At 41.1% G+C, this 24,158-nt stretch overlaps 1 protein-coding gene across 4 annotated transcripts in view; it reads left to right on the top strand.

Moving 5' to 3' along the window:
* The window catches only part of MEIS1 (Meis homeobox 1), a 138,123-nt gene that overhangs the window by 66,270 nt on the left and 47,695 nt on the right, over positions 1-24,158 (top strand). For all 4 annotated transcript variants that reach the window (XM_043603526.1, XM_043603524.1, XM_043603527.1 and 1 more), the window contains exon 8: positions 10,607-10,752. In XM_043603526.1, the coding sequence (XP_043459461.1) occupies positions 10,607-10,752 (146 nt within the window). The remainder of the gene's footprint in view (positions 1-10,606; positions 10,753-24,158) is intronic.

Here is a 24,158-nt window from a genome sequence, read left to right on the forward strand (position 1 = left end):
AAATTTATTTCAATGGGTTGGCAATCCTTAAGTTATAAACACCCAGACTGTACAAATGTCCTACATATACACACAAGTGTTCAACCAAGATCTCTCACTCCTAGTCTCCTTGCTGTGCATCCCCGGGACCCATTTACTGTCACCACAATCTCTGTGGAGAAAAGAAAAAGAAAAAGAAAAACTGAGAACAGTAAAAAAGGCATGGCTTCCCAAATGTCTTCAGGGATGAACAGGGGTGGAGTGGTTGAGAGGGGTGGGGTGTAATGACAAGTTTGGAAGGTGATCCTGGGGCTCTTCTGAAAGGCTGGCATCTGTGGCTTAAAACAACAACAAAACTTTCCCAACAGCAGCTGTATTAAAAAAAATTTTTTTAAGCTTTATTTATTGCTCTACCTGAAATTCTGCCATTTAAAGATTCATTTGCATTAACGAATTTCCTTTTCAAAGTGCCAACATTTCTGGGAAGGTGAGGGGCATCAGTTATTCCTGCCTAGTCCCAACCAATTAGTGCTTTCAGATGGCTTTCTACCTAAAGTCTGGCTTAGATCAACTAGATTCAAAGGCTGGGTATTTTGGTTGTTGGGGAATGATAAGTGTGAGCTCAGAGCAAGAAGAGGATAGATCTGGGTGGGGCGTCCACAGTGGGAGGAGGCTGCGTGCCTCTCCAAGGCATTGGGCTACTTAGAGCCTCCAGGAGATGGATCTGTGCAATGGAAGTGACAAAGAGAAAAGGAGATACTAAAGGCACTTACACGTGTTTTAATATTTTCCTAGGCTGACTCTGTATACAGGAATATGAGGAAAAAACTCATCTTCCTCCTTCTTCTTACACTTTCTGACTTCTTGCACCCAGGGCTCAGATGTCAGTTAGAACTTTATTCACTTGATGAATTTCGTTGGCTTTGATGAGCAAACCTTGAGACCTAACCATTCTTAACTTGCTTCCATGTGAAAATATGTTCTACTGTCCAAGAGACCTAGTTACAAATTAACTTCAGAGTGTCATCTGTGCCTACATTGGGGTCTACCTGAATGGACTCATTGCTTTTCCATTGTCCCTCGTTCCCCAGTCTTAATCTGGAATCAAAGGATTTTTTAGATTGAACTAGAAAGAGACACTGGGGAATGAGGCTTTATTTGGTAAAATTTATGTAACATCGGGGCATGCAATGGAGAGGACACTGGTGACACCATAGAAATACGTGTATGGGTTGCTACTCAGAACCCTAGGGACAAACACCCAAATCCTGACTGTGGCCCCTGAGGCTCTAAGTGTTCTTGCTCCTCTTACCTCTCCAATGTCATCTTGTCCTGCCTTCCCAGGTTCCAGTTCTGTCGTTGTGCCATGCTTCCAGACACAGGGCATTTGCAGATGCTGCAATACTTTTTCTGTTCTCTGCCCTTTTAGTCTGCTCACCATACCTGCTTGACTTTTCTCCATCCTTCAGATTCTGCTCAGATTCCTCCTAAGTCAGTTTCCTTTGTTTCACACACTCAGAGATTTACATTTCTTTCTGATGGAGGACAATTGTACATTTATTACTGTGTTTATTTCATTTAACATCTGTGCCCTCTAACTGAAAAGCTCCATAGAAACAAAGACTGTTCCTGATTTTGTTCACCATTAGTGTTTCTAATGGTTCAACATAGTGTTTGGGACATAGTGAGTATTCAATACGTTTTCGTTAAAGAACAAATGAGTGAATGATAAGAGTGACCCCTTACACAAAAGATGGTTACCTATATAGGGCTCATTTAAAAAAAATTTTTTTTTAATGTTTATCTTTGAGAAAGTGGGAGAGACAGAGTGCGAGTGGGGGAGGGGCAGAGAGAGAGGGAGACACAGAATCCAAAGCTGGCTCCAGGCTCCAAGCTGTCAGCACAGAGCCCGGCATGGGGCTCAAACCCACAAACTGGGAGATCATGACCTGAACCAAAGTCAGATGCTTAACCAACTGAGCCACCCAGGCACCCCATATAGGGCTCACTTTTAAAGGCAACAGTTCACTCTTTAGAAAAGGAAGCAGTATATTCATAGAGAGAGTTACTTTCTCCAGGCTCTGAATCTCCATTTCTTCTCTTAGGGTTCTGTGATGTCAGGAGTCCACTACAGGGCAGAATAAGGCTGTGAGCTCATTTCACAGTGGTTAACGATTTTTTAAAAATGTTTATTTATTTTTGAGAGAGAGAGATAGAGTGCGAGCAAGGTAGGGGCAGGGAGAGAGGGAGAGAGAGAATCCCAGGCAGACTCTGTGCTGTCAGTGCAGAGCCTGACATGGACTTGAACCCATGAACTATGAGATCATGACCTGAGCCTAAATCAAGAGTCAGCCACTTAACCACTGAGCCACTCAGGCGCCCCTCACAGTGGTTAACTATTAACAAATATTTGTCATCTTTAACAGACCTAAATTCAAAGAGAAAGGAAAAGCATCATGGCAAGTCTCTGTGAAGCCAATCTGAGGAAGTGTACCTAGATGTTTCTTTTTATAAGGGCCAACAATGTGTTTATTTAAAGTTTGCTTATTCTTTTTTAAAATATATATATTTAATGTTTATTTATTTTGAGAGAGAGAGAACAAGCAGGGGAGGGGCGGAGAGAGAGAGAGAGAGAGAGAGAGAGAGAGAGAGAGAGAGAATCCCAAGCAGGCTCTGCACAGTCAGCACAGAGCCCTATGCAAGGCTCAAACCCACAAACTCTGAGATCATGACCTGAGCCAAAATCAAGAGTCAGATGCTTAACTGACTGAACCACCCAGGCACCCCAAAAGTTTTCTTATTCTTTTTTTTTAATGTTTATTTATTTTTGAGAGATAGAGACAGAGAATGAGCGGGGCAGGGGGGGGCGGGGCATGCAGAGAGAGAGAGGGAGGGAGACACAGAATCCAAAGCAGTCTCCAGGCTCTGAGCTGTCAGCACAGAGGCTGATGTAGGGCTCGAACTTATGAACTGTGAGATCATGACCTGAGCTGAAATCGGATGCTCAACAGACTGAGCCACCCAGGCACCCCAAGTTTTCTTATTCTTAATCTTCTCCCCACTCTTCTTACCTCTGTCTTTTCAGTCACTGCCTTTAGTGTATCTGTAGCACTGGCCATTCCTTTCACCCTTTTTAGAACCTCACACTGCTATGACAGGTGCCAACATCTAACACCTTACCTTGATTTCCAAAGGAACCACCTCAGGATTTTCAGGAAAGTCCTGGGTGGTAACATAAAATATAGGAGAATGTGCTTTCCTTTGTTTTGTTTTGTTTTGTTTTGTTTTTTGATCAGCTGAAAATCACTTTAAATTAAGAAGAAGGAATCCTTAAACACCTAAGGATGAGAAGAAATGCAAAAGGGAGGCTGAGTTACTAGAACCCTAATTAGGGGCACCTGGGTTGCTCAGTTGGTTGCGTGTCCGATTTCAGCTCAGGTCATGATCTCACTGTCTTTGAGTTCGAGCCCCACATCGGGCTCTGTGCTGACCGCTCAGAGCCTGGGGTCTGCTTCAGATTCTGTGTCTCCCTCTCTCTCTGCCCCTCCCCCACTCACGCACTGTCTCTCTCTGTCTCTCACAAATGAATAAGCGTTAAAAAAATTAAAAAAAATAGAACCCTAATTAAAGTTAAACTTAAAAGTTGACCATTGGATTTAGACTATTATGTATTTGTATATTGCCTGCAGATTTGAAGATATATGAAGTCTGCTCCATTTTTCTTGAAAGTGTGTGATAAAACTCAAGAGGTCATAGTAGGTTTTCGTATGTCTTACAAAACCCTTTCTAATGTCTCCTAGGACCCTATGACATGTCAATCTATGACATGTCAACATATCATATACTAATGTCCTCAGATCACCTGTTGCTAAAAAATTGCTGAGGCAGGTGTGGAGGAATGATGCTATGGGAAAGACTGATCCATGACTTGGCAAAACAAGGAAATGCCAGAGTTTCTAGGGTTTTGTATTTAGCACCGTGTCTATAATCTGAGTCTGGAGTCTCAGCTGAGGGTGAAATTTTCTGCTCAGAGACAGTTGAGTTTCTTTGCTATGTCAAAACTGGAAGATGTGTAAGAGTAATATATATAATTCATTGGGAAAAATGTAGAGAGAAACAAAACTTTTGGTTTATTTTTTGAAGTTGAACTCAGGAAAAATGGACAAACGGCAAGAAATTTTAATTAGGTAAATAGTTTTAAATTGTAATTGAAGGACGTAGGAGCGCATTTTTGAGGGAGGGACTATGGCAAGCATTATGAAGAACTCCAGTACTTTAACCCAATCCATCTTTTGTCCAAGATGAGCTTAAAGATTCCAAGGAAGCTTCCCAGCTTTGTAGAATGTGTTTCCTTTATGTTTTCTTATAGTTTAACTGACTTTCCTTCGTGAATATTCTTCAGGAGTTTAAGTATGTATCAAAAAGAATTATAACAGCTGGAAATTGAAACTGTGGTTTTCTCCATGCAGTGAAAAAAAGAAATGCATTTGCTCATTCATTTAATACCCAATTGGCAAATTTGTACCCTGTACACTGGGGTAAGCCTGGGACTAGATCGTCTTAGAGGGGAGAATGACCCTGTCCCTGCTTTCATATATCCTGTAATCAAGTTGAGGAGACAGAGACGACAGAAATCAACAGTCTTGGTAGAGTATGATGTGTGTTTGGAGGCAGGAATGTCAGGAAAAGAAGAATTGGGGATTGGAGAGGGGTATCACTAAACAGCGAGAGTCCAGTGTGTGCTTCTTCTAGGAGATGGCAGTTGAGTGGAGCCTAAAAGGTCACCAAGGAGCTTCCCAGGAAGGACATTACCAAGGGGCTAGCACAGGGAACCACAAAGAGGTGTGAGAGCAGTGCCTGCGGGGAGACGGTGAGAAGGTCAAACAGGCTCAGGATTGGGGTGGGGCGGTGAGTACCCGTGAACACGGGGAACCCACAGAAGAAACACCCAGGAGAGAGATCGTGAAAGGCCTTCCACGCCAGGCTAAAAAGTGTGACCTTTATCCTGAAGGCAAATGATAGCCACGGAAGCATTTGAAGTGCCAGGGTTATAGGATCAGATATGTATTTTAGAAAAATCATTCTGGCAGCTATTACACATTCTCAATGAAGACAAAACACTTCTTTATAACCTCTGAAGTATTTTAGCTGGTTCCTGAGAAAGGCTTGTCTATAATTCTCACCATTTATCCTCTTAACATAACACAGAAACATTATCCCATCTGACTTCTGGCTAAGTAGACACAGCCATGATCTGGAGAAGTGGGTTTGGGGTAGTTTTACATTCTTCCTAACAACCTGGCACACCCGGATAGCTCCACTACAAAAGAAACCTGACCTCTCCATACTGATGGGATGTTTGCACCAGCAGCCCCTAGAAAGGCAGGAATGTTCTACACACCATGTAAGGGGTGAAATGCCGTATTCTCTCTTGTTGATGTGCTGTGTGAGAAAACAGACAAGAGAAAAAAAGAAACCCTTAATATAGGATGAAAATTTAGCCACCTTACAACACGAGCTGTACAGTCTTAAAGAATGCTTTTGAATTGACCGTTTGGATACCTTTCAAGACATGACAGAATTTACTCCGTATCGAAAGATGCGATTATAAATGGCCTTGGTTTTGAGTCTCCGTCCATTTCTGGGATAAGCATTCTGTTTCCAAACACTTGAAGATGAGTAAAGCAAAAGTTAAGGAGAGAACCTGGCTGGAAACTGTGGGGTCTCAATAGAAAATCGTAAATGAATCGTCTTGGAGCTGGGATGGCTTCCAGCAAAAGAAGGAGGTCCACAACCCAACACTTTCATTTGCCCTGGCAGTTGAAAGTTCATATCCCTAATTAGGAGTTCTGCCTCGGTGACGTAACGAACCCTCTGGCAGACAACCCATTTTGTTGATGCCTGCTGGCCCACTGACTGGAGGTCCCTATCAGTTGTGATGTGAATCTTGGGCACTTTGGGGTTTTGTTTTAGCCTGGCTCAGACTAGGTTTTGGGGAAGGGCAGTCCTGGTGGGGAGAGAGGGAGTCAGGAGGAGGAGAAAAATGGGAGCAGGGCTGTGACCTGCCGGAGAGGAGCCCCTGCTGACACGGTCAGTCTGACCCATTGAATGGCCTGAATACGGTAAATGCCGCTTTATCCTGCCTTGAAAGGCACGAGATAGCACAGTCTAAATGCCTGGGCATGCTTAAATAGGCGACTCGGGATGTTTGAGTTGAGCGTGTTTGAAATCTGAGCTCTCTGACAGCCTGGGAGCTGCCACAGGTCACCTGCCTTGCTCCGCAGGGACAGACCAGGTCTCACAAGAAATTGTCCGTAGACGAATTGTAGTACAAATTCCTTTCTTTGTTGGTTGGCCTCTTTCACTAGACCATGGCCTATAAAATTTTGTAAAAACAATTCTTAAATATTATTTGAAAGGGCAAATGGCCCACGCTGAAAGGTTTGACAGTTTGACATATAGTGCATGGTTTTGATAGCTCGGAAACTGAAAAGTGTGGCCAAGATTCTCTCCCTGCTTGTTAGAAGCCTGGTGTTTTTTACATAGTGTCTTGTTGCTGCACAGACTTCCTCTGCTCCCAGCAATCTGACAGGCAATGAGTCTGCTTCAGTGATCTTAAATCCTTTTAGACTAATTTGTGAGAGAGCAGAAAAATGGCTAGCACCTTTGAATCCAGCGTCCAAAAAGCACAGAACCAGGTATTGCCAATTAAGGAGCCATTCGGATAATCATATCAAAGCAGATTGCTTTGGAGTCCTCTCATAAGGCCTGAGCTGGTGCCGAGAGAGAGAGAGAGAGAGAGAGAGAGAGAGAGAGAGAGAGAGGAGAGAGGAGAGAGAGAGAGAAGAGAGAGAGAGAGAGGAGCCCAGAGTTTCACTTGAGTGAGGGAGAAAAAAGGGATTTGAGTGGCCCGGTCTCATCAGAGCCGGGAAGTCACAAGGAAGTGGATTTCTGCATTAGAATGTTGCATATGTGCAGGCAGTGTGTGCCTCTGAGCCCATAGGCTGCCACTGCATAGCCAAAGGCCATTTTCGGGAGCCTCTGGCCCCTCAGTCACTGGCCTGCTAGTTAATTGCCACACGGACTTCATGACACATGGGCAGATAATATGACATTTTCGGTTTCTGTCACTAGCAAACGCCACAACGTTGCTTGCACTAGTTGCTAAGAAGCTGTCAGAAACCATTAGCAATTGGCTAAAGTCGCCCTATGGCATTTCCTCATAGCATCAGCAAAACGAGCATAAATCACCCACTGGAGCCTACTGCTATCCTAATGAGGCTGTAAGCTTGTTTATGGACTAGCATCATTTTTATGATTATTTCCACCTTTTCAGTTTGCCTTCATTTGGCGGCAGGAGAAGTCAGCTCCAGGAATGAAGTCACTGCTGACATTTTACAAATGTGGTTCAGAGCCGCTGCCTGCTGCCATGTGGTCGGCCGGCGGTTCTCCAAGTTTGTTTAGTGATCTTAAAAATAAAAAAAGGAAATAAATCCTCCAGAGACCGCATAGAGGTGACTGTATCAAATTGCAGAGTGAATGGGAATGCTAAAGGTACAATCGACCATTTAGACTTTCCTCTGAGGTTGAGACGTTTCGAGATCAATTTTCAATTCTAGAAAGTGGAAGAGGTTAAACAATTTATTAAAATCTATGAACGTGTTTGCTTTTAGAATAGTCTGTTTTATTATGCTCCTCTCCTTCCCCATCTTCTCCATTTCCCTAACTTGTGTCGGGAAGGAGCAGGGTTTATTGTTTTAGGCTTTTCTGAACATGCACCAGTATTTACACTGGATTGAAAGCATTTGCTTCCAATGAAAATCTTGTCTTAGATTACAACCCAGCAGTGTAATTTCCCTCCCAGATGGGAGTAAAGTAGCTGTATTTGCCTAAAAACAGTAGGAAGAACAAACTGTGCATTAAGCCAAGGCTGTTTTTGGCTTGAGCTAATGATGTAATAGAAACCTTTTATTCAGGAGAGGTCACTGCCAGGGACTGAAGGGGGTGATCTGGCTCCTGCTTGAAAGGTTTCTCCATTGTATCTACATAAGTCTTCACTTAAAAAATTCTGTTCCTAATGCTTCTGCTTTCATACAGCAGAAATAAACAGGAAAGGTTCTGGTGAGTGTTACACATGGAATGCAGAAAGCCTTCCTCTCCTAATGGAGTATATAATTCAGGTGCCCTCAAGGCACGCTTTCAGGAATTCTTTTGCCTGAGGTAATGGGAAGCTAAGGCTGCTTTAAGGCCTTGATTATCTATTGATGCACAAAGCTGGAAAAAAGTCATCTCCGCTGGATTATAGTAGATATTTCCATAAATTATCAATGAATTCTCTTCGAGGCAGGCACTAGGCATTGCCTGCTAAATTAATCTGAAGGGGTTTGGAGACAGATAGAAAGGCTATTTTTTTTTTAAGGTGGAAAACAATCATGGAGAGGTGGTAAAAAACTGTCATTAGGTTAGAAGCTTTTCATTTTTAATCAATGATCAAGTAATGTGTTTCTTTTCCTCGGTTACCTTTTGCATATTGAGAGTGGATTAGCCCATTGAAATTTTAAATGCTGTTGAGTTGGTTTCTTTTCTCATGTTTCTTTAATGAATTGTTATTTTATATGGTGAATTGCTTCTCTGAATAAAAAGCCTCTTTAAATACTGGACTTTCAAGGAATTTATTAGGCAAATCCAAGGGGACTCCTTATACAACACTTGGCTATGCAAATAACGAATTTGGTGGGGTGGAAGGGACACTGATTTAGGGGTGCGGGTGTCTGGTCGGGCACAGGTGGGCCAGTCCCATCCCTGCTGCGTGACCTTGGGTAAGTCACCCACCAGAATACAAGCACTTTCCTCACTGGTACGGTGAGGGTTTTGGAACTATGGGTCTATATGATCTTTTCCACTGAGAACACAGCAATGATTCTGTGGGGCTTTAACAAAGTGTATGGATTTTAAATATAATAAAAGTGTGCTTTTTAAAATTAATAAAAATCCCACTCTGAAAAGTTCTGCAAAAGTTTTGCATTTGCGGCACATGCTGTAATCATAGCAGAAATGTTGAAACTAGTCTGTTCCTCACCCAACAACAGTTTTTATACTTTACCTCAGTACAAGTTAAGGCCGTTTGGGGGCAATTTTCTTTGTTGGGGAAGGGAGATGGGGGGGGGGGTGTCCTAAGGGAGTTGTTAAGAACAATTGATTAATGGCAACATAATTACTAAAGATTAGGCTGAAATAACTGAATCAAAGTAGAGAATTCTTTGCATATGTAGTGTATTTAGGTAACAGAAATAAGGAATATGAAATAAGAAATTCACAGAGTGATGTAACTGAATCTGAGGCTAGTTCCAATGTACAGTGACCAGGAAAATTGCCTTGCCAAAGGACCTCATTGTTTGGGCCTGTAGACTGCTCTCTAGTGACTTCCATAACCCAGGGAACGTGCTCTCAGGTGCATGTCTTGCCTCAATCCAGAGCCTTACTGCTGTAGCAATTCTTCCTAGGCCAGACCAACCTATCCCTTTCTGAAAGTCGGTAGCTTCCCCCAAGAGCAGGGGCAGCAGGTAGGAAGGCACATTTGATAGAAGCTAAGCTCCTTTTTAGTGTAGTGAGTTCAGTCCACTCTCGTTCCCTTTGAACTTTTGTGTCCAAACCAAGGTAGTTAGTTTCCACTTGTGCCTTATGACTTGTTTTGGACAGCGTGATTACGTGGGCCGAAATTTCATTTTTTTTTTTGTCTTATTAAACATGACATTGTAAAAGGAATCCTACATCTTTAATTTTATTTTGTCACAGAGCCAGAATATTTTCTAGAAGAAGCAACGTAAATGTTATGGCAAAAATCAATGGAAAAATAGGATCCAATATTCAGGAAACAGATGATTTGTCAACAGATGATTTTGCAATGAGAAAAAATTAAATCTAGAAGAAACTTTAGAAACTTCCTGGATTTTTAGGATAATACAATTCCCATTGACTATGAATTTAACATCACTTTATTTGACTTACATAGTAATCATTTCCTAATTAAAAAACTATTTCAGGAGTTTTGCCCTTCCTAAACTTGATGCTCTCTTTTTATGACAAGAAAAATTACATTCTATTTGAAGCATTCCTATGTCAAACTGCTTAGATGATGGATTACCTACCATTTCCATGGCCTACTTTAGTCTTAAGATAGATCACTTGTGGAAATAGTTGATATCTTGAATGCATCTTCTCACATGTTGACCACATCAACGACTATATGTGAGGTTTGAATACCCAGGCATTGGCTTCTGCCAATGGCGGCCACTATATTTAACTCCCCACTAGGAGTTAGGCTTAGCATGTCTCAGCTCTACAATCTGAATAATTACCATGGCAACAAAGCTACTAAAGAGATTGGCTATTTCCCTTCATTCCCTTTGACTTTCCCCACTGTTCTTTGGAAGAAGTTCCTTAGACCTGACTACTTTTGAGTCTAGGCCTTGTTTTACTCTTTGTTTTGGAAAAAAAAAAAAAAGTACCAAATAAACTATTAATCATTTATATTGCTCTTTTGGTTTTGTTTATATCCAAAGGCATTCTATTTGAATAAAGCATGTCAAGGTAGCATCAGTCAAAATTTGATTCACTATGTTTGCAGGTGATGGCTTGGACAACAGTGTAGCTTCCCCCAGCACAGGTGACGATGATGATCCAGATAAGGACAAAAAGCGTCACAAAAAGCGTGGCATCTTTCCCAAAGTAGCCACAAATATCATGAGGGCGTGGCTGTTCCAGCATCTAACAGTAAGTGGATTCTAAATGACATATGTAAACTAAATATGGACAATGAACCAGTTGTGATAGAAAAACAAGGGGGGGTGGAAATGATCCCTCTGCACTTGGAATATTTCATAAATCGCTGTGTTCCCCTAGTTTTTACAAAAGTGCTAGCACTTATTTCCTAGGTACTTACCCCAAATGAGGAGTTTTATTTGCAGTTCACTACTGCAATTTTGTTAACTGTAAGTTACAAGGTTTAGGAGTTCATGTGACTTGTGATTTTAAGTATGTATGCTAATGATGTTGCTTTTCTCAGTGTGATTCTTAGGTACTTAGAACCGAGTCTTACTAAGAAGAAAGTTTAGACAAACCCCAAAGGGAAGGACTTAATTTCTTCTAATGCTTTAGTGGACCTTTATAGTGAATGGTCCGAAAAAGTTTAAATCTTGTTGCAATGGCAAGATGCTCACATAATTTGCTTTTAAGTGGTTTGAGTGCACTTGGTTGCCATTACAAAACATTCATCTGAGTCACGGCTGCACAGTGAAAGTGGTCCCTGTACTTAGAACTGTAAAGGAAAACAGCAATATAGAGTCAGCTCTTCCTGTGTAGTCCCCTGTGACTTTTCAAGCAGAGTAACAGTTTATATTGTCTGTGTGAGTATTGCTGTTTTCACTGCAGGAATTCTCCTGGAGATGTGAGAAACTGGAGATTTGGGGCTTTATGCCACCAAGGGATTTGTTTTGTTTGCTTATTGTTCTGAATGAATTTCATGTTCAAAATATTTATAATCATAATATTGTGGTGGATATTTTTGTAAGTGCATACTGATTTAATGACATCTAAGGAAGAAGACAAAATGAAAATTTATGGATAAAATAATATTTTAGAAATCAGCAAAATTGTTGGTGTGGGAGACATTCAATGTTAGGGACAAAGGTTGAATTTAAACAGGTCATAGCCTAGCCTAGCCCAAGATGAATCAATGTTAACCATCTTGGCTTTTTAAGAACAATTTCAGGAGCAAACTTTTTATGTGACTCTGTTTAGCATAGTTGGCTTTTCTTGAAGTTATTTATTTTTCTTAAGTATTAAAGTTAATTCTGCATTGTCACAAACGTATCCAGGTCTGTTGACCCTCACACCCTTGCCCCCTTTCAGGGCCATGTTCCTCGGTGATTTGTACCGTTACAGGGGGACACACAGGGGCTATCGAAGGCCATGCTGGTTGCTCCTCTGCATAGAGGCTGCGCCTCCGTTAACACTCCAGGGTATAAGTTAATCCAGAATTTCCAGTGTCTGTGCATAAAATAAAAACAGAGCAGCAGGAGTAACTCCTTCCTCTCTTCTAACCATTGTGATTCCAAATAGCAACTAGACTGCACTGCCGGTTTTGGAATCAGCTGTGGAGGTTCGTTCATGCTGGTAGACAGTTGAAGATTTAGACTGTGGAACTGATTTTAACATAATATTAGGTCTACCTGAAACCCACTTCAAGTGCCATTACTAAGCTGACACTTGTTACATACGTGTGGATAGTTTGCGATCTGTCTGCCTTGTACAAGTTTGCTACTGGGGATTATCAACCACTACGGAAGGGTGGGGGGAAAGGCGAGGGTCTGGAGGGCATAGCGGGCATAGCATGAAGAATAAACAGCAGGAGGTACGAAGTGCCAATTGGTCAAAGGTGCTGATGCAACCATGCTGACATTTCATCACTGGAGCTGACCAGCTAACCAGATCTGGAGGATGAGTGGGGGGAAGAGGGGACAAAACCAGGTGAACCCTGCAGTTACAACCAGTCTGTTTCCTATACTGACAGAAAAAAGTGAATGGATTTTGTGAGCTTCTATCTCAATCTGCAAAGGAGCTTTGGCTTTACTTGAAGCTGAGGTGCCCCTGAATAAAATATAATCAAATATTGGTTCAGACAGAATCAGGAGAGAGAGGAGCAAGTTCTTTTATTCATCCACCAGACTTCCTGGTTTTCTAGGTCATATCCTTGTGAAGAACCTTGCAGAGAGCTATGTTATCTTCCTACAACAAAACAAAACAAAACAAAAAAGTCGTTAACAGCCAGCAAGATTTTACCTGCATTGCAATGCTTTTTGTGGTCCATAGGTTATTTGGGCAATGGGAATAGAAACTATGGATAAACTTCCTGATTTCTTGAGGTCTGGCTAATTTCCCTCAGTTTGGGGGTCTGTGCTGGCCTGTACCACTACCCTGGAAGGGGAAACCCACTTGTCCATGTCTCCCTGGCTTTCTATGAATGCTCACAGAAGTTGCCTTGTGGTTTCCATTGGACATTCCCACCCACGTTCCCCACTCCACTGCCATGTGCTCACACAAAAATATGGATGCTGGTAACCATCTCTAAAAAGCAAATGTGGGGCGCCTGGGTGGCGCAGTCGGTTAAGCGTCCGACTTCAGCCAGGTCACGATCTCGCGGTCCGTGAGTTCGAGCCCCGCGTCAGGCTCTGGGCTGATGGCTCAGAGCCTGGAGCCTGTTTCCGATTCTGTGTCTCCCTCTCTCTCTGCCCCTGCCCCGTTCATGCTCTGTCTCTCTCTGTCCCAAAAATAAATAAACGTTGAAAAAAAAAATTTAAAAAAAAATAAAATAAAAATAAAAAGCAAATGTCTCATAATATCATGTAAAAAGCAAAGGAGATATATTCAAATTTTCTCCCTTTTTCCTTCCCCCAATGAAAAAGATTCCCTTCCCTCTTCTCCAATTGCAAGAGCAGATAGATCTCCAGTTACCAGGAACACCGGTCTCTGTGTCTTGTTATACTTCTTGAAGAAATCCACAGACTGCTTAGGTAATGCTTATAGTCAGGAGCTGAAAATAATAAATTCTATGGAAAAACCTCCAAAGAGTTTTGTTATTTGTCCAAATGTAAGTAAGAGTGACATCTACATACTAGTCTTGTTGCAACTTTTTTCAAGTTCTAAAAGTTCTTTAGGGATGCACACAAATGACAGTCATTTGGCAGACAGGACAAATTTTAAATGAACACATTCTTTAAAAAACAATTTTTTTTAATGTTTATTTATTTTTGAGAGAAAGACACAGACAGAGCACGAGCGGGGAAGGGGCAGAGAGAAAGGGAGACACAGAATCCGAAGCAAGCTCTGAGCTGTCGGCGCAGACCCTAACACGGGGCTGGAACTCATGAACCACAAGATCAGGACCCAAAGTCAGAGACTTAACGAATTGAGCCACCCGGTCACCCCTAAATGATCACATTCTTGCTATATGATTAATGCAGCTTATCTAGAAAATCCTGCCTGAAATCTTGCAAGATATAATAGAGCAATTGAAACTCTGGCTAATTAAAATAATAGCAATAACAATTTATTAGCAAACTGTACAAACTAATCTTTTCAATGCCAAAGGGCATATTATAAGACCTCACACACCTCTTTGGAAGCAAATTGCTACTCCCCCCCCCCCCCCCCCCTTTTCAAATAAATGGATCAATCTTTTCATTGGGCTTATTCAGTTAACAACAACAACAACAGCAGCAGCAGCAACTACCTGCCTTTGAAAGGGCTTTCTAGCATTTGTGTGTTAGAGGAGTAGAAAAGGGCCTGAATAAAACAAAACAAAACAAAACAAAAACTTTCTGGATTTGCACCCCAGATGCATAAGAAAAATGTGCTGTTCTGTAGTTGTCCACAGGTAGATTTAATCAGCAGCACATTTTACTACCTGAAGAGAGAACGAAAGCTTCATTCTTGGACTCACAGTCTCTAGCAAGCTGAACTGGAAATAACTTGTATATGATGAAAATAATAAAAAAGGAAACAGATTTTAAACTTTGGTGCTTATGGGTAAAAGGAAATTTCAGTGATGCAAATTTCTACCTTAGTTTCAAGTTGAACATTTGCCAGTTTTGATAACTAAAGAAGGTCTCTCCAAAGAAACTGTTGCCTGGAATTGAAAAGAATGACTGACGTTATTTAGATAATAAGAGAGAATTAGAAAACAAAAGCATTTATTAATAGAAGTGCTTGCATTTGCCTGAAGACAAATTACTGCCAACAATTAAAAAATACTTAATATTTGAGTATGAGTCACTGTATATTGACAGTTCAGGGACATATGCTGCATCAAAGTTTCTTTTTCCCTTAAAGGCATTATTCCAACTACAACTATAACCTACTATGTCATAATGTTCCAACTGGATGTGTTTTGCCTATTGCTAGTTATTTCACTAGGTAGTGTTACAAAGATATGCCTAAGGGCCTAGTAGAAATGAGGAGAAGGAATAAACAAATACAATGTTTAAGGTAAAAATCAAGGTGTTTTTTGTTTTGCTTTGTTTTCCTACCCTAACATATTGCAGATTTAAATATAATCTAAATAGAAAAGCGGTTAATATGGTTCTTATTTAAAATATGCAGTGATATATTTTCCTGCATGGAGCTGCTGTGTATCCCAGGAATCTTGAAATTTAGGGAGAATGCAGGCTGTTAAAATAACACACCTGAAGGTTCAGGTGAAGCAACCGTACAAGGGGTGACATATCTGGCATTGACTAGCAGGGGAGGTGACCCTGAAGGTGAATTGATTTTCATTCACATTCTCTTGGATTCCTTTCACTGATCTTTGGGAATCCCATTGGTACTTCATAGAGACACTTTGTTTTCTATGTCAGATACACATATTTTACACATGGTTTTGTTTCTTTTTGCGAACTTCTAGCCTGGAAAAACAATTTTTTTTTTTTTGGGGTCTGTGGCAAAATTATGTCTCGATTTCTGATTTATAAGGCTTTCCTCTCAATGTGGATAAAGCCAAAGTGAGAGGTTGTAGAATCTTCCAGGTTGAGAATGGCGTTTCCATAGAAACACTATTAGATGAAAAGTGCCCTGCGGGTCTGCCACTCTAAGGATGGAGTAAATGGAATTGAATTGGGAATTGAATGCTCTAGAAGAGACAGATGTTGTTTCATTGGTTTTGCTTTTGGTAACAAGATCTGTTGACGACATCTTAGTGTCATATCTCTGCTTGCAGTTTTGGAAGAATTGTTCTCTAAACATTAGGAATTATTATTATACTGAAAAAGTGCTTCTCATTGGTATCCAGACAACCCATTCTGTTGATCAAGGCGAGTGAAAAGTCAAAAGGCAGACAGAAGGACCTGTAGGCAGGCAGGTAGGTAGGTAGTAGATGAAATTTGCTCCTCTCTTTCCATTTCTGTTTTTCTGTCCCTCACCTCTATACACTGATAGATTTAAGAGTAATTATTTCCATTGTGCTTAACCAGCCAGCATGATTCAGCTCAAATTAGTCCTAAGAAGACATTGGGGCAGGAAGACTGTATTCTTGAACTCCTGCATAGACTGGGAGTCAGGGTAGTACAAAGTATTTGAGAAAGACAGTCCCTCCTTCAAACTAGTCCTAATTTATCTTTATGTTCATGTGCCTGACCTAAGGAAGGTGGTGTGTGGAGATAGCAACTTTGAGTCCTTCTTCACTGTGTGTTATCTGTAGATATATTATTAAATTAAGATTCTTAGGGGCGCCTGGGTGGCTTGGTCGGTTGAGCGTCCGACTTCGGCTCAGGTCATGATCTCACGGTCCGTGAGTTCGAGCCCCGCGTCGGGCTCTGTGCTGACAGCTCAGAGCCTGGAGCCTGTTTCAGATTCTGTGTCTTCCTCTCTCTCTGCCCCTCCCCTGTTCATACTCTGTCTCTCTCTGTCTCAAAAATAAATAAACGTTAGAAAAAAAATTAAAAAAAAAATTAAGATTCTTGAAAACAAGTATGTAGGGGTGAGAAGATTTTTCTCCCCCTCAGATGTCCATGTACCTTATCAAAAATGAGCTCTCTTAAACCTAGGAGAATATCTATATAGTTATTACTTTTTCCCTTACATGTAGTTGCCAACTTCATAGCCTTTAATAATGATGACAGGTCAGGGGCGCCTGGGTGGCTCAGTTGGTTAAATGTCTGACTTTGGCTCAGGTCATGATCTCACGGTTCATGAGTTTGAGCCTGCGTCGGGCTCCGCGCTGACAGCTCAGAGCCTGGAGCCTGCTTCGGATTCTGTGTCTCCCTCTCTCTCTGCCCCTCCCCTGCTTGTGCTCTTTCTCTCTGTGTCTCAAAAACAAATAAACATTAAAAAAAAATGATGATGGGTCAGAGCTAGACTTTGCCAAAACTAACCCAGGTTTGATTACAAATCCCTCTATCTTAATTTTAAAAGGTCTCTGCTATTTTGGAGATAGCATATTTCAACTTTGATTACATCGGACCCTGACTATCTTTCAGCCAATTGGGAATCATCTCTCTCAGGAGGAAAAATGGAATAGATTATTTAATTACTTGGAGGTAATATTGGAATGCCCTAATTCTTCCACAATATATGTCATATAAACTCTTTTAATAATGAAGCGGGTGATTTCTAGATTCTGGGGCAACTGCTTTTCTCTTTTTCTTAGCTGGTTATTGAAATCCTAATGGGATGGGTGATGAATTTTCTTAGGTCAGGTAAACTGAAAAGGCTACAGCTGGAATTCTTCACCCAGAAGAATCGGAGTTAATACTAATGATCATTGTGAATTAGAAGATCAAAGGCAAAGCATCAGCCTGTTCTCCAAGTCGTTGCCCCAGAGGCCATTAGTGACCTGGCAGAGCTCTCTCACAGCCTTCCACACACCTCCTTTCCCTTGTCCCAGCCTTTCTTCCCCATCATGGTTGTGCACTTCTGACCTGGGGTAATTACAGTCGGTTGATGAGGGGACATGGTGGGGGGGGGGGGCGGGGGGGCGGGGGGGAGACAATCAAAAGTAAAAACAAAAGTCCAACTTGAAAATTGCCCATTTATCCAGGTACATAGGACTCATAGCAAATGAGCTCTGACTGGGGCTCTATGTTATTTTGGGGATATGACTGAGATTTTTGTGCTCAAATGTCACTGACGGTTGGTGCCTTATACAAGGGTCTTGTGTAGAGACTGGCAGTTTGTCAGATTATGCCAAAATTTTCCTTTTGCTTCCAAGGGTAAGTTAAAAATACACTGTAGTTTGGTTCTCTGATATACTCTCAATCGGGCTAATTAAATAAAGGATTAGTTTCAAAACAAAAGTGCCCATATAAGCACAATTTATTAAGTCGGTGGTTGCAGATACACAGAACTGCTTGAACACTAGCCAGCCATTTGTACTTCAAAGCCTACATCACCACCATGTCTTCTGATTTCTCTCCATGACCATGTATTTTTGAAGGTGAAGTATCAGATTCAGTCAACAAGTATACAACCATTCCACCTCAGTTTACCTGAAAGATTAAAAGTGGGGCATTGCGTATGTATGGGTGGCCGTATTTTTTAAGCTAACTCAGTCTAATCCTTCAGAATTTCATAGAATATAAGCTTGACTTTTTACTTCCTCAGTCTTTAAGGTTCCTAGTGAACGTGCTTTGCTTTCAGGTATGAAGGTTTGATGGAGAGCAAATCAGTTAGTTTTGTCTCAGAAAGGATTCCAGTGTTTTGGTTGGGTTGGTTGGTTTTTCCAGTAGAAGTAGATCTATGTGTCTTGGAATTTAGGATACTTGATTTGCCTTAACTGGAAGCATCCCCCATCACGTCCCAGTCTTCCTTATGGAAATGTAAGTGTCACTGTGTGTGCATGTATGTCCCTGCATATGTGGACGTTTTTCTGTGGGACGAATCTCTTGAACCCCTGCTATCTGTACGAATCCCAGTGGGGAAAATGAATCCATTTCACGTCTTTTGATCCCCTGAATATTTATGATCAGGGCTCTCATTTTTCTGTTTTTGCCATTGTGAGCGTATGCCAGGGGGTAACCAAAGAGTGGAGACACTGCAACCGGTGGCCTGTTGCTCGGCTCATGGTCCCAGCTTACCTGTAATAACTGAATGCCATGAGGTAGCAGAAATTATTTTATTAAGGCTCCTAGGTGGCAATGATTGTGACTGTGTGGATTCACATCGAAATGACGATACTGACAAGGGTGTTTCAATACTGCCTGTCCCTCTGTCTGCAGAGTCCTGAGCTTGGCAAAGCTGGCTCACCTCAGTGGACTTGATACTCACCCTAGCGTGTCAAGAGCAGGAGAGAGCCTTCAGGAACTCAGATAGGCACCAATTTCTTGATGGGCCTATGGAGAGCCTCTGAGAGCAAAGGAATAGCTGAGTTATACCAGGAAGTTTTCTACATTTTAAAGACCTTTAGTCCTTGTTTTTTTCTTGCCATTACAAAACGCCTTCACTCAGTGAATTACAGCTCAGTGAGTGTGGGTCCCAATACACTTTGAACACTATAAAGAAGAGATAACACCTTAGATAACTTGAAGCTATTAAACACGAACATCCTAAGTTAGGTGATAGGAGACACAAATTACTTGGTTTTATAATATATTGTTCAAAATATTCCAAAATAGAGACCTTTGGTTTGACTGAAATAACTACTTGTACTGGAATGTCCTCTTGGTATTTGCTGTTAAGAAAAAAAACAGGGACAATGTATATGAACTTAACCTGTTATGTGTCTTTGCTTTTCTGTTCTTAATATTCTGTGGTCAGTTTTCTTCTATTTTCACATTGACTTTGTTGCTAGCATCCCTACAGAGCCCATATGCTCTCCCATGACATGAGTGACCTCTGAGAATTCAGTGTCTTAGGAAGTTCTTGGGACGCCCAGGGGCCAGGTCTATTAGTAGGAACATTCATCATAAGAAAGATCGAGTAGAGATCATTTCTATTGCAGGTGATAGAAGTTTGGGAATAATTCTTATTATGTAAAGAAAAGCCACGTTTCAAACTTCTTGGGGGAGAAACTCTACCAAAAAATGACTTGATTTTATGTTTAAAAATAAATGAAATTATCTCCTGCTGATGACATAATGTTACATTTATCATTCGGTTTTTTTTTTAATGATTTTTATTTATTTTTTGAGAGAGAGAGAAAAAGCATGAGCAGGGGAGGGGCAGAGAGAGAGGGGGACAGAGGATCCAAAGCGAGCTCCATGCTGACAGCAGCAAGCCCAATATGGGGGTTGAACTCACAAACCATGATGTCATGACCTGAGCCCAAGTCCAACACTCAACCCACTGAGCCACCCAGGCAGCCCTATCATTCATTTTACTAAAAATGATCTATTAGGGGCTCCTGGGTGGCTCAGTCGATGAAGCATCCAACTCTTGATTTCAGTTCATGTCATGATCTCATGGTTAGTGAGATCGAGCCCCATGGTGGGCTCTGCACTGAGAGCACAGAGCCTGCTTGAGATTCTCTCTCTCCGTCCCTCCTCCACCGCCCCCCTCTTCCCTGCCCCTCAAAAAAATAAAATAAAATAAAATAAAATAAAAATGATCTATCAATTGCTTGGCTGTTTTGACACTGGATCCTTCTGCCCTGTTAACAGCTGAAGAAAAACACTGATCAAAAGGCTAAATAAAATCATAATATGTATCTCTCTGGTGCTTTGTAGTTTAATATTTTCACGTACATTGGATTCTAAAGATAATCCTATAAGGTAGCAAGATGACAAAAATGAAGTTTAGAGAAGTTAATGATTTTTCTCAAGGGCAAAAGCTAGGACCTGGCTGAGCTGGAACCAGAATCTCCTGACTTGAATTTCCATGTGCTCTCCACCACGTTGCCTCTCAAATACAGAGCAAACCAAATTGCACTGTGGAAGTTCAAAGGTGTAATTATAATCTCGTTCCATGAACTAGCTAATTAGTATTTTTAAAAATAAAAATATGAGCCAGAGGGTTTGGCATAAAACTTCATAATGCAGTCTGATGGTTGTTGGTAACTACGGATCAAGGATGGTCCTTTCCTCTCTGGATTCTTTTTCCAAACATTTCTGCCCGTAAAAAAGGCACAGCTAGAGCTGTCGATATTTTGTGCATCTGTAATAATTTATGCATAGTTAGAATTTCAGATTTTAAACATTAGCTGTTCTTCCTTCCTTATGGAAATATGTAAATCTCTCCCCTTGTATTACTAACAATGTCTGTTAGTAGTTTGGGGGTGAGGAATCTCTCCTCATGCAAATCCTAACTCAACCTTCTAACACAGAATGTAGCTCCTTGAAGATTTTTTGCTCATCACGTGTCCAGGACGCCAAAGAGCTATGTCTTTAATTTGCTTTATGGAGATCTGGGAAGCTGCTCTGCAGTCCCGATTACTCTTGAAACTACAATCCAACTGTCGTTTCTCAGCAAAGAAGGCTGATAAACCCTTGAGAGTGAAGCCACTGCTCTGGGCTATGACACTGAGGTCTGATCATTTTAAAGCTAGTAATAACGAGAATCCTAAAATTCTTATGAATAAAATGTAATTTTAGTAATGTTTCCATAAACAGTGGTAATGGTGGCATTTTAGTAGGCAGTGACATTAGTCACATCGAAATTGCACCACATTGGCTTTTAAATTACTCCACCTGTCTGTGTGAATAGAATTTTCAGTGTAAAAGCAGAGAGACAGCTGCTGCTAATGTCTTCTTCTCCCTGCGCAGATAATGCTGGCAAATCTACATGCATAAAGGACTGGTTTGTGATGTAAAACGGTACCTGACCCTGCCGGCTCCCGCTCCACAAAGAAATACCTTTAATTACCAGTGGCCCTGTTTAGTTGTTGATATACCAATGTCAGCTTCCAGGGCTGTGACCTCAGGTTCACTCCCTGTAGTAATGTCACCCACCGTAAGCTCTTTTTCTTCCACCCACATCCGTAGTGAGATGGGTGAGCACTTGCCTTGATGTGTTTCAGAATCACGTAAGGCATTAAGACTTAAAAGGAAAACACCTAATACTGTGTGAACTTGATTGATGATCTCTCTGTTTGAGAACTTTTAAAGATTAGTGGAATCTGGTTCCTTCTTCATAGCCAGGATGGAACTATGTAGTATACTGTTTATACTTTCAAAGGGCTTAGCATCATTCATCCAGTATAAATACATGTCCTCATATGAGGATCACAGCCAGGCAGAAAGGGCAAAGAACAGAGGGGCTTGAGAATATCATTTTTTAAAATTTTTTTATTTTTTATTTTTTGCTACGTGCCCATGTTTCCTGTTGACCTATGATGACGCTTACTTTCTGGAGAAGCCTATTTGTTTTTGGCCTTTTGGTTATGGTCTATTGTAGCAGCTACATCAAAATAGGAATGGGCCAGCCAAGGGGAATCTTCCTGTGTGAGGTCCCTGTGGCCAACAACGTATTTGGTGAAATGGTAGGTAGGAGATGTACTTGTCTGGCTCATTTGCAAGGCATTCTTTTTGACTTCTTTCACACAACTGGTGTTTTCGTGTTTAATTTAACAAGGAATGAGTAGTAAATGAAAGCTGCTGCCTGAAATCCCACTGTGAGCGTGTTTTGCACTTGGCTCCCCAGTGACAAGGCAATTTGTGAAATTATGTGATGGAGTAATTAGATGAAGCCAGGGCTCCTGATTGTTGCCATGCATATGTGGCGAGGGTTTGCTGGGAAGAGGGAGGGGGAGAAAGAAATAGATTATTACCCTGGCAAGTTGGCTCAAAGCTTCTTCATTTATTTGTAAACAGAATATTTAGTGACCGCATAGGAAGTAGCTGTAATCACCAGCTCATAAAGAAACCACAGCAGAGCTTTTGAATTTTTGCAGAGTGCTCATGTAAAATTTAAGCTGGGAGGCAGAATCCCTGTTAATGTAATTAGGATCTAATTTACCACCCTTTGCACACAGATGTAATAATGTCTAGATATTTATTCTATCTTTAAGCACGTTACATATACCTCAGTGCAGCAGTTACTGAACAGAAACAGGTGTGAGCACTTTCCTAATTCGTTTTTACACTGTAAACACATAGCAATTTAAGGGAAATATTTACCAAAAACGAGGGGAAGGAATGTCTGCAAATGAGGCAGTAATGGACAGTTGCCCTTTATGTACTGATGGATTTCTCAATGGTTAAGTAAATTAAAGCAAATGCTAGAAAAATCAATAGGCCAGCATAGTCTTGGTTTTGCCTCATAGACTTCAGGACAGAATGACAGATGTGGTGTCTATGACCCATTTAAGTATTAATGCTTGAAAAACTGCCTCCGCATGCAAGGTTATAGGCTTAGAAACATTCTGCTATATTAAATTACAGACAATAATATTTTTAAGTATATGTGGAATTTATATGTTTCAGTTAGGTTGTCCTTATGTGTTGCATTTATACTGGAAGATTAGTTGCTTAGTTGCTGCAGTAGCATCATAAATCAGTTTTGAGCGTTCCCACATGGAAACATCTTCATAAGGCTGTAGTTGGAAGGTGAGGACGATGTTATACCGAGCTTCCGTGTATGGAGAAGTGAGTATGCTCGGTAACGCTCTATGTGGAAACCAAATTAGATTTAATTAAGGGGTAGATGCTCTGAGCCTTTGGAAGAATCTGTAAAACACCATTCAAATGTGGCATTATAATTCAGTTCATCTCTGGGGCTACAGATGCTATATTTTACATTTGAACTAACATGGCCAGCATGTCACGTAGGTTGACTGTCAAAGCGTGTGGCATTTTAGGGCTGTTCTGATGTTCTAAGAGGTAGGTATTAACCTCTGAGAAGACCAGGCTGGCCTTCGGGTAGCACCACAGAGAGTTTCTTTTCTCATCCATTGTTCCCATTACCAACCGCAAGAGAAGTGATGTGAATATGGTCACATGTTGGTTTGTTGACCACTGGAGACAGGAGGGTGAGAAGAGACACAAGGCAAAATGTACTTGAGTACCGGCTTTAGGGAGCAAAGCTGGTTTTCACTACCAAATAAAGGAGAAGGTTGAAGTCATCACTTCGGTAATTTGGGGAGAAGGTGCCTTTTGTTGCAGTAAAAGAGTTGGGCTGGCTTGAGTGTCCTCTTTACCTTATGCTGAGTGAACTTAGACAATGATTTTCTTCCTTTGTGCCTCATGACAAAGCGGACAGGGTGCAGCCTGCCTCTGGGGTTTGAAACTCTGTATGCACAGGGGATGGATAGTGTGATAAACTAAATCATTGGACACATTGCTGGGTTGATATGATGAGGAGAAGTAGAATGATTGTTTAGATACTTAGTAGAAGGTATTTTCTTGATTTTAATTTTCATTCAGTATATGGCGTTAATATTCACGACATTCCTCTGAATCTGCATCAGGAGATGTAGCAATGTACACATTTGGAGATTTAACTGATATATAAAAAGTAATTTTTAAAAAATGGAAGTCTACCATCTAAAAAACCAGAAAGCGGAAATCGTTACAGAGCTAAATATTCTTTTGCTTCTTTTAAAGCTGTGCTTCTTAAACTTCAGTGTGCATTCAGATTATCTGGGGATCTTTTTTTATGTTCTATTTTTTTTATTTTTTGATGTTTACTTTTGAGAGACAGAGCGTGAGCGGGGGAGGGGACAGAATCCAAAGCAGGCTCCAGGCTCTGAGCTGTCA

The sequence above is a fragment of the Prionailurus bengalensis genome, chromosome A3 (genome assembly GCF_016509475.1).
Source record: "Prionailurus bengalensis isolate Pbe53 chromosome A3, Fcat_Pben_1.1_paternal_pri, whole genome shotgun sequence".
Taxonomy (NCBI): domain Eukaryota; kingdom Metazoa; phylum Chordata; class Mammalia; order Carnivora; family Felidae; genus Prionailurus; species Prionailurus bengalensis.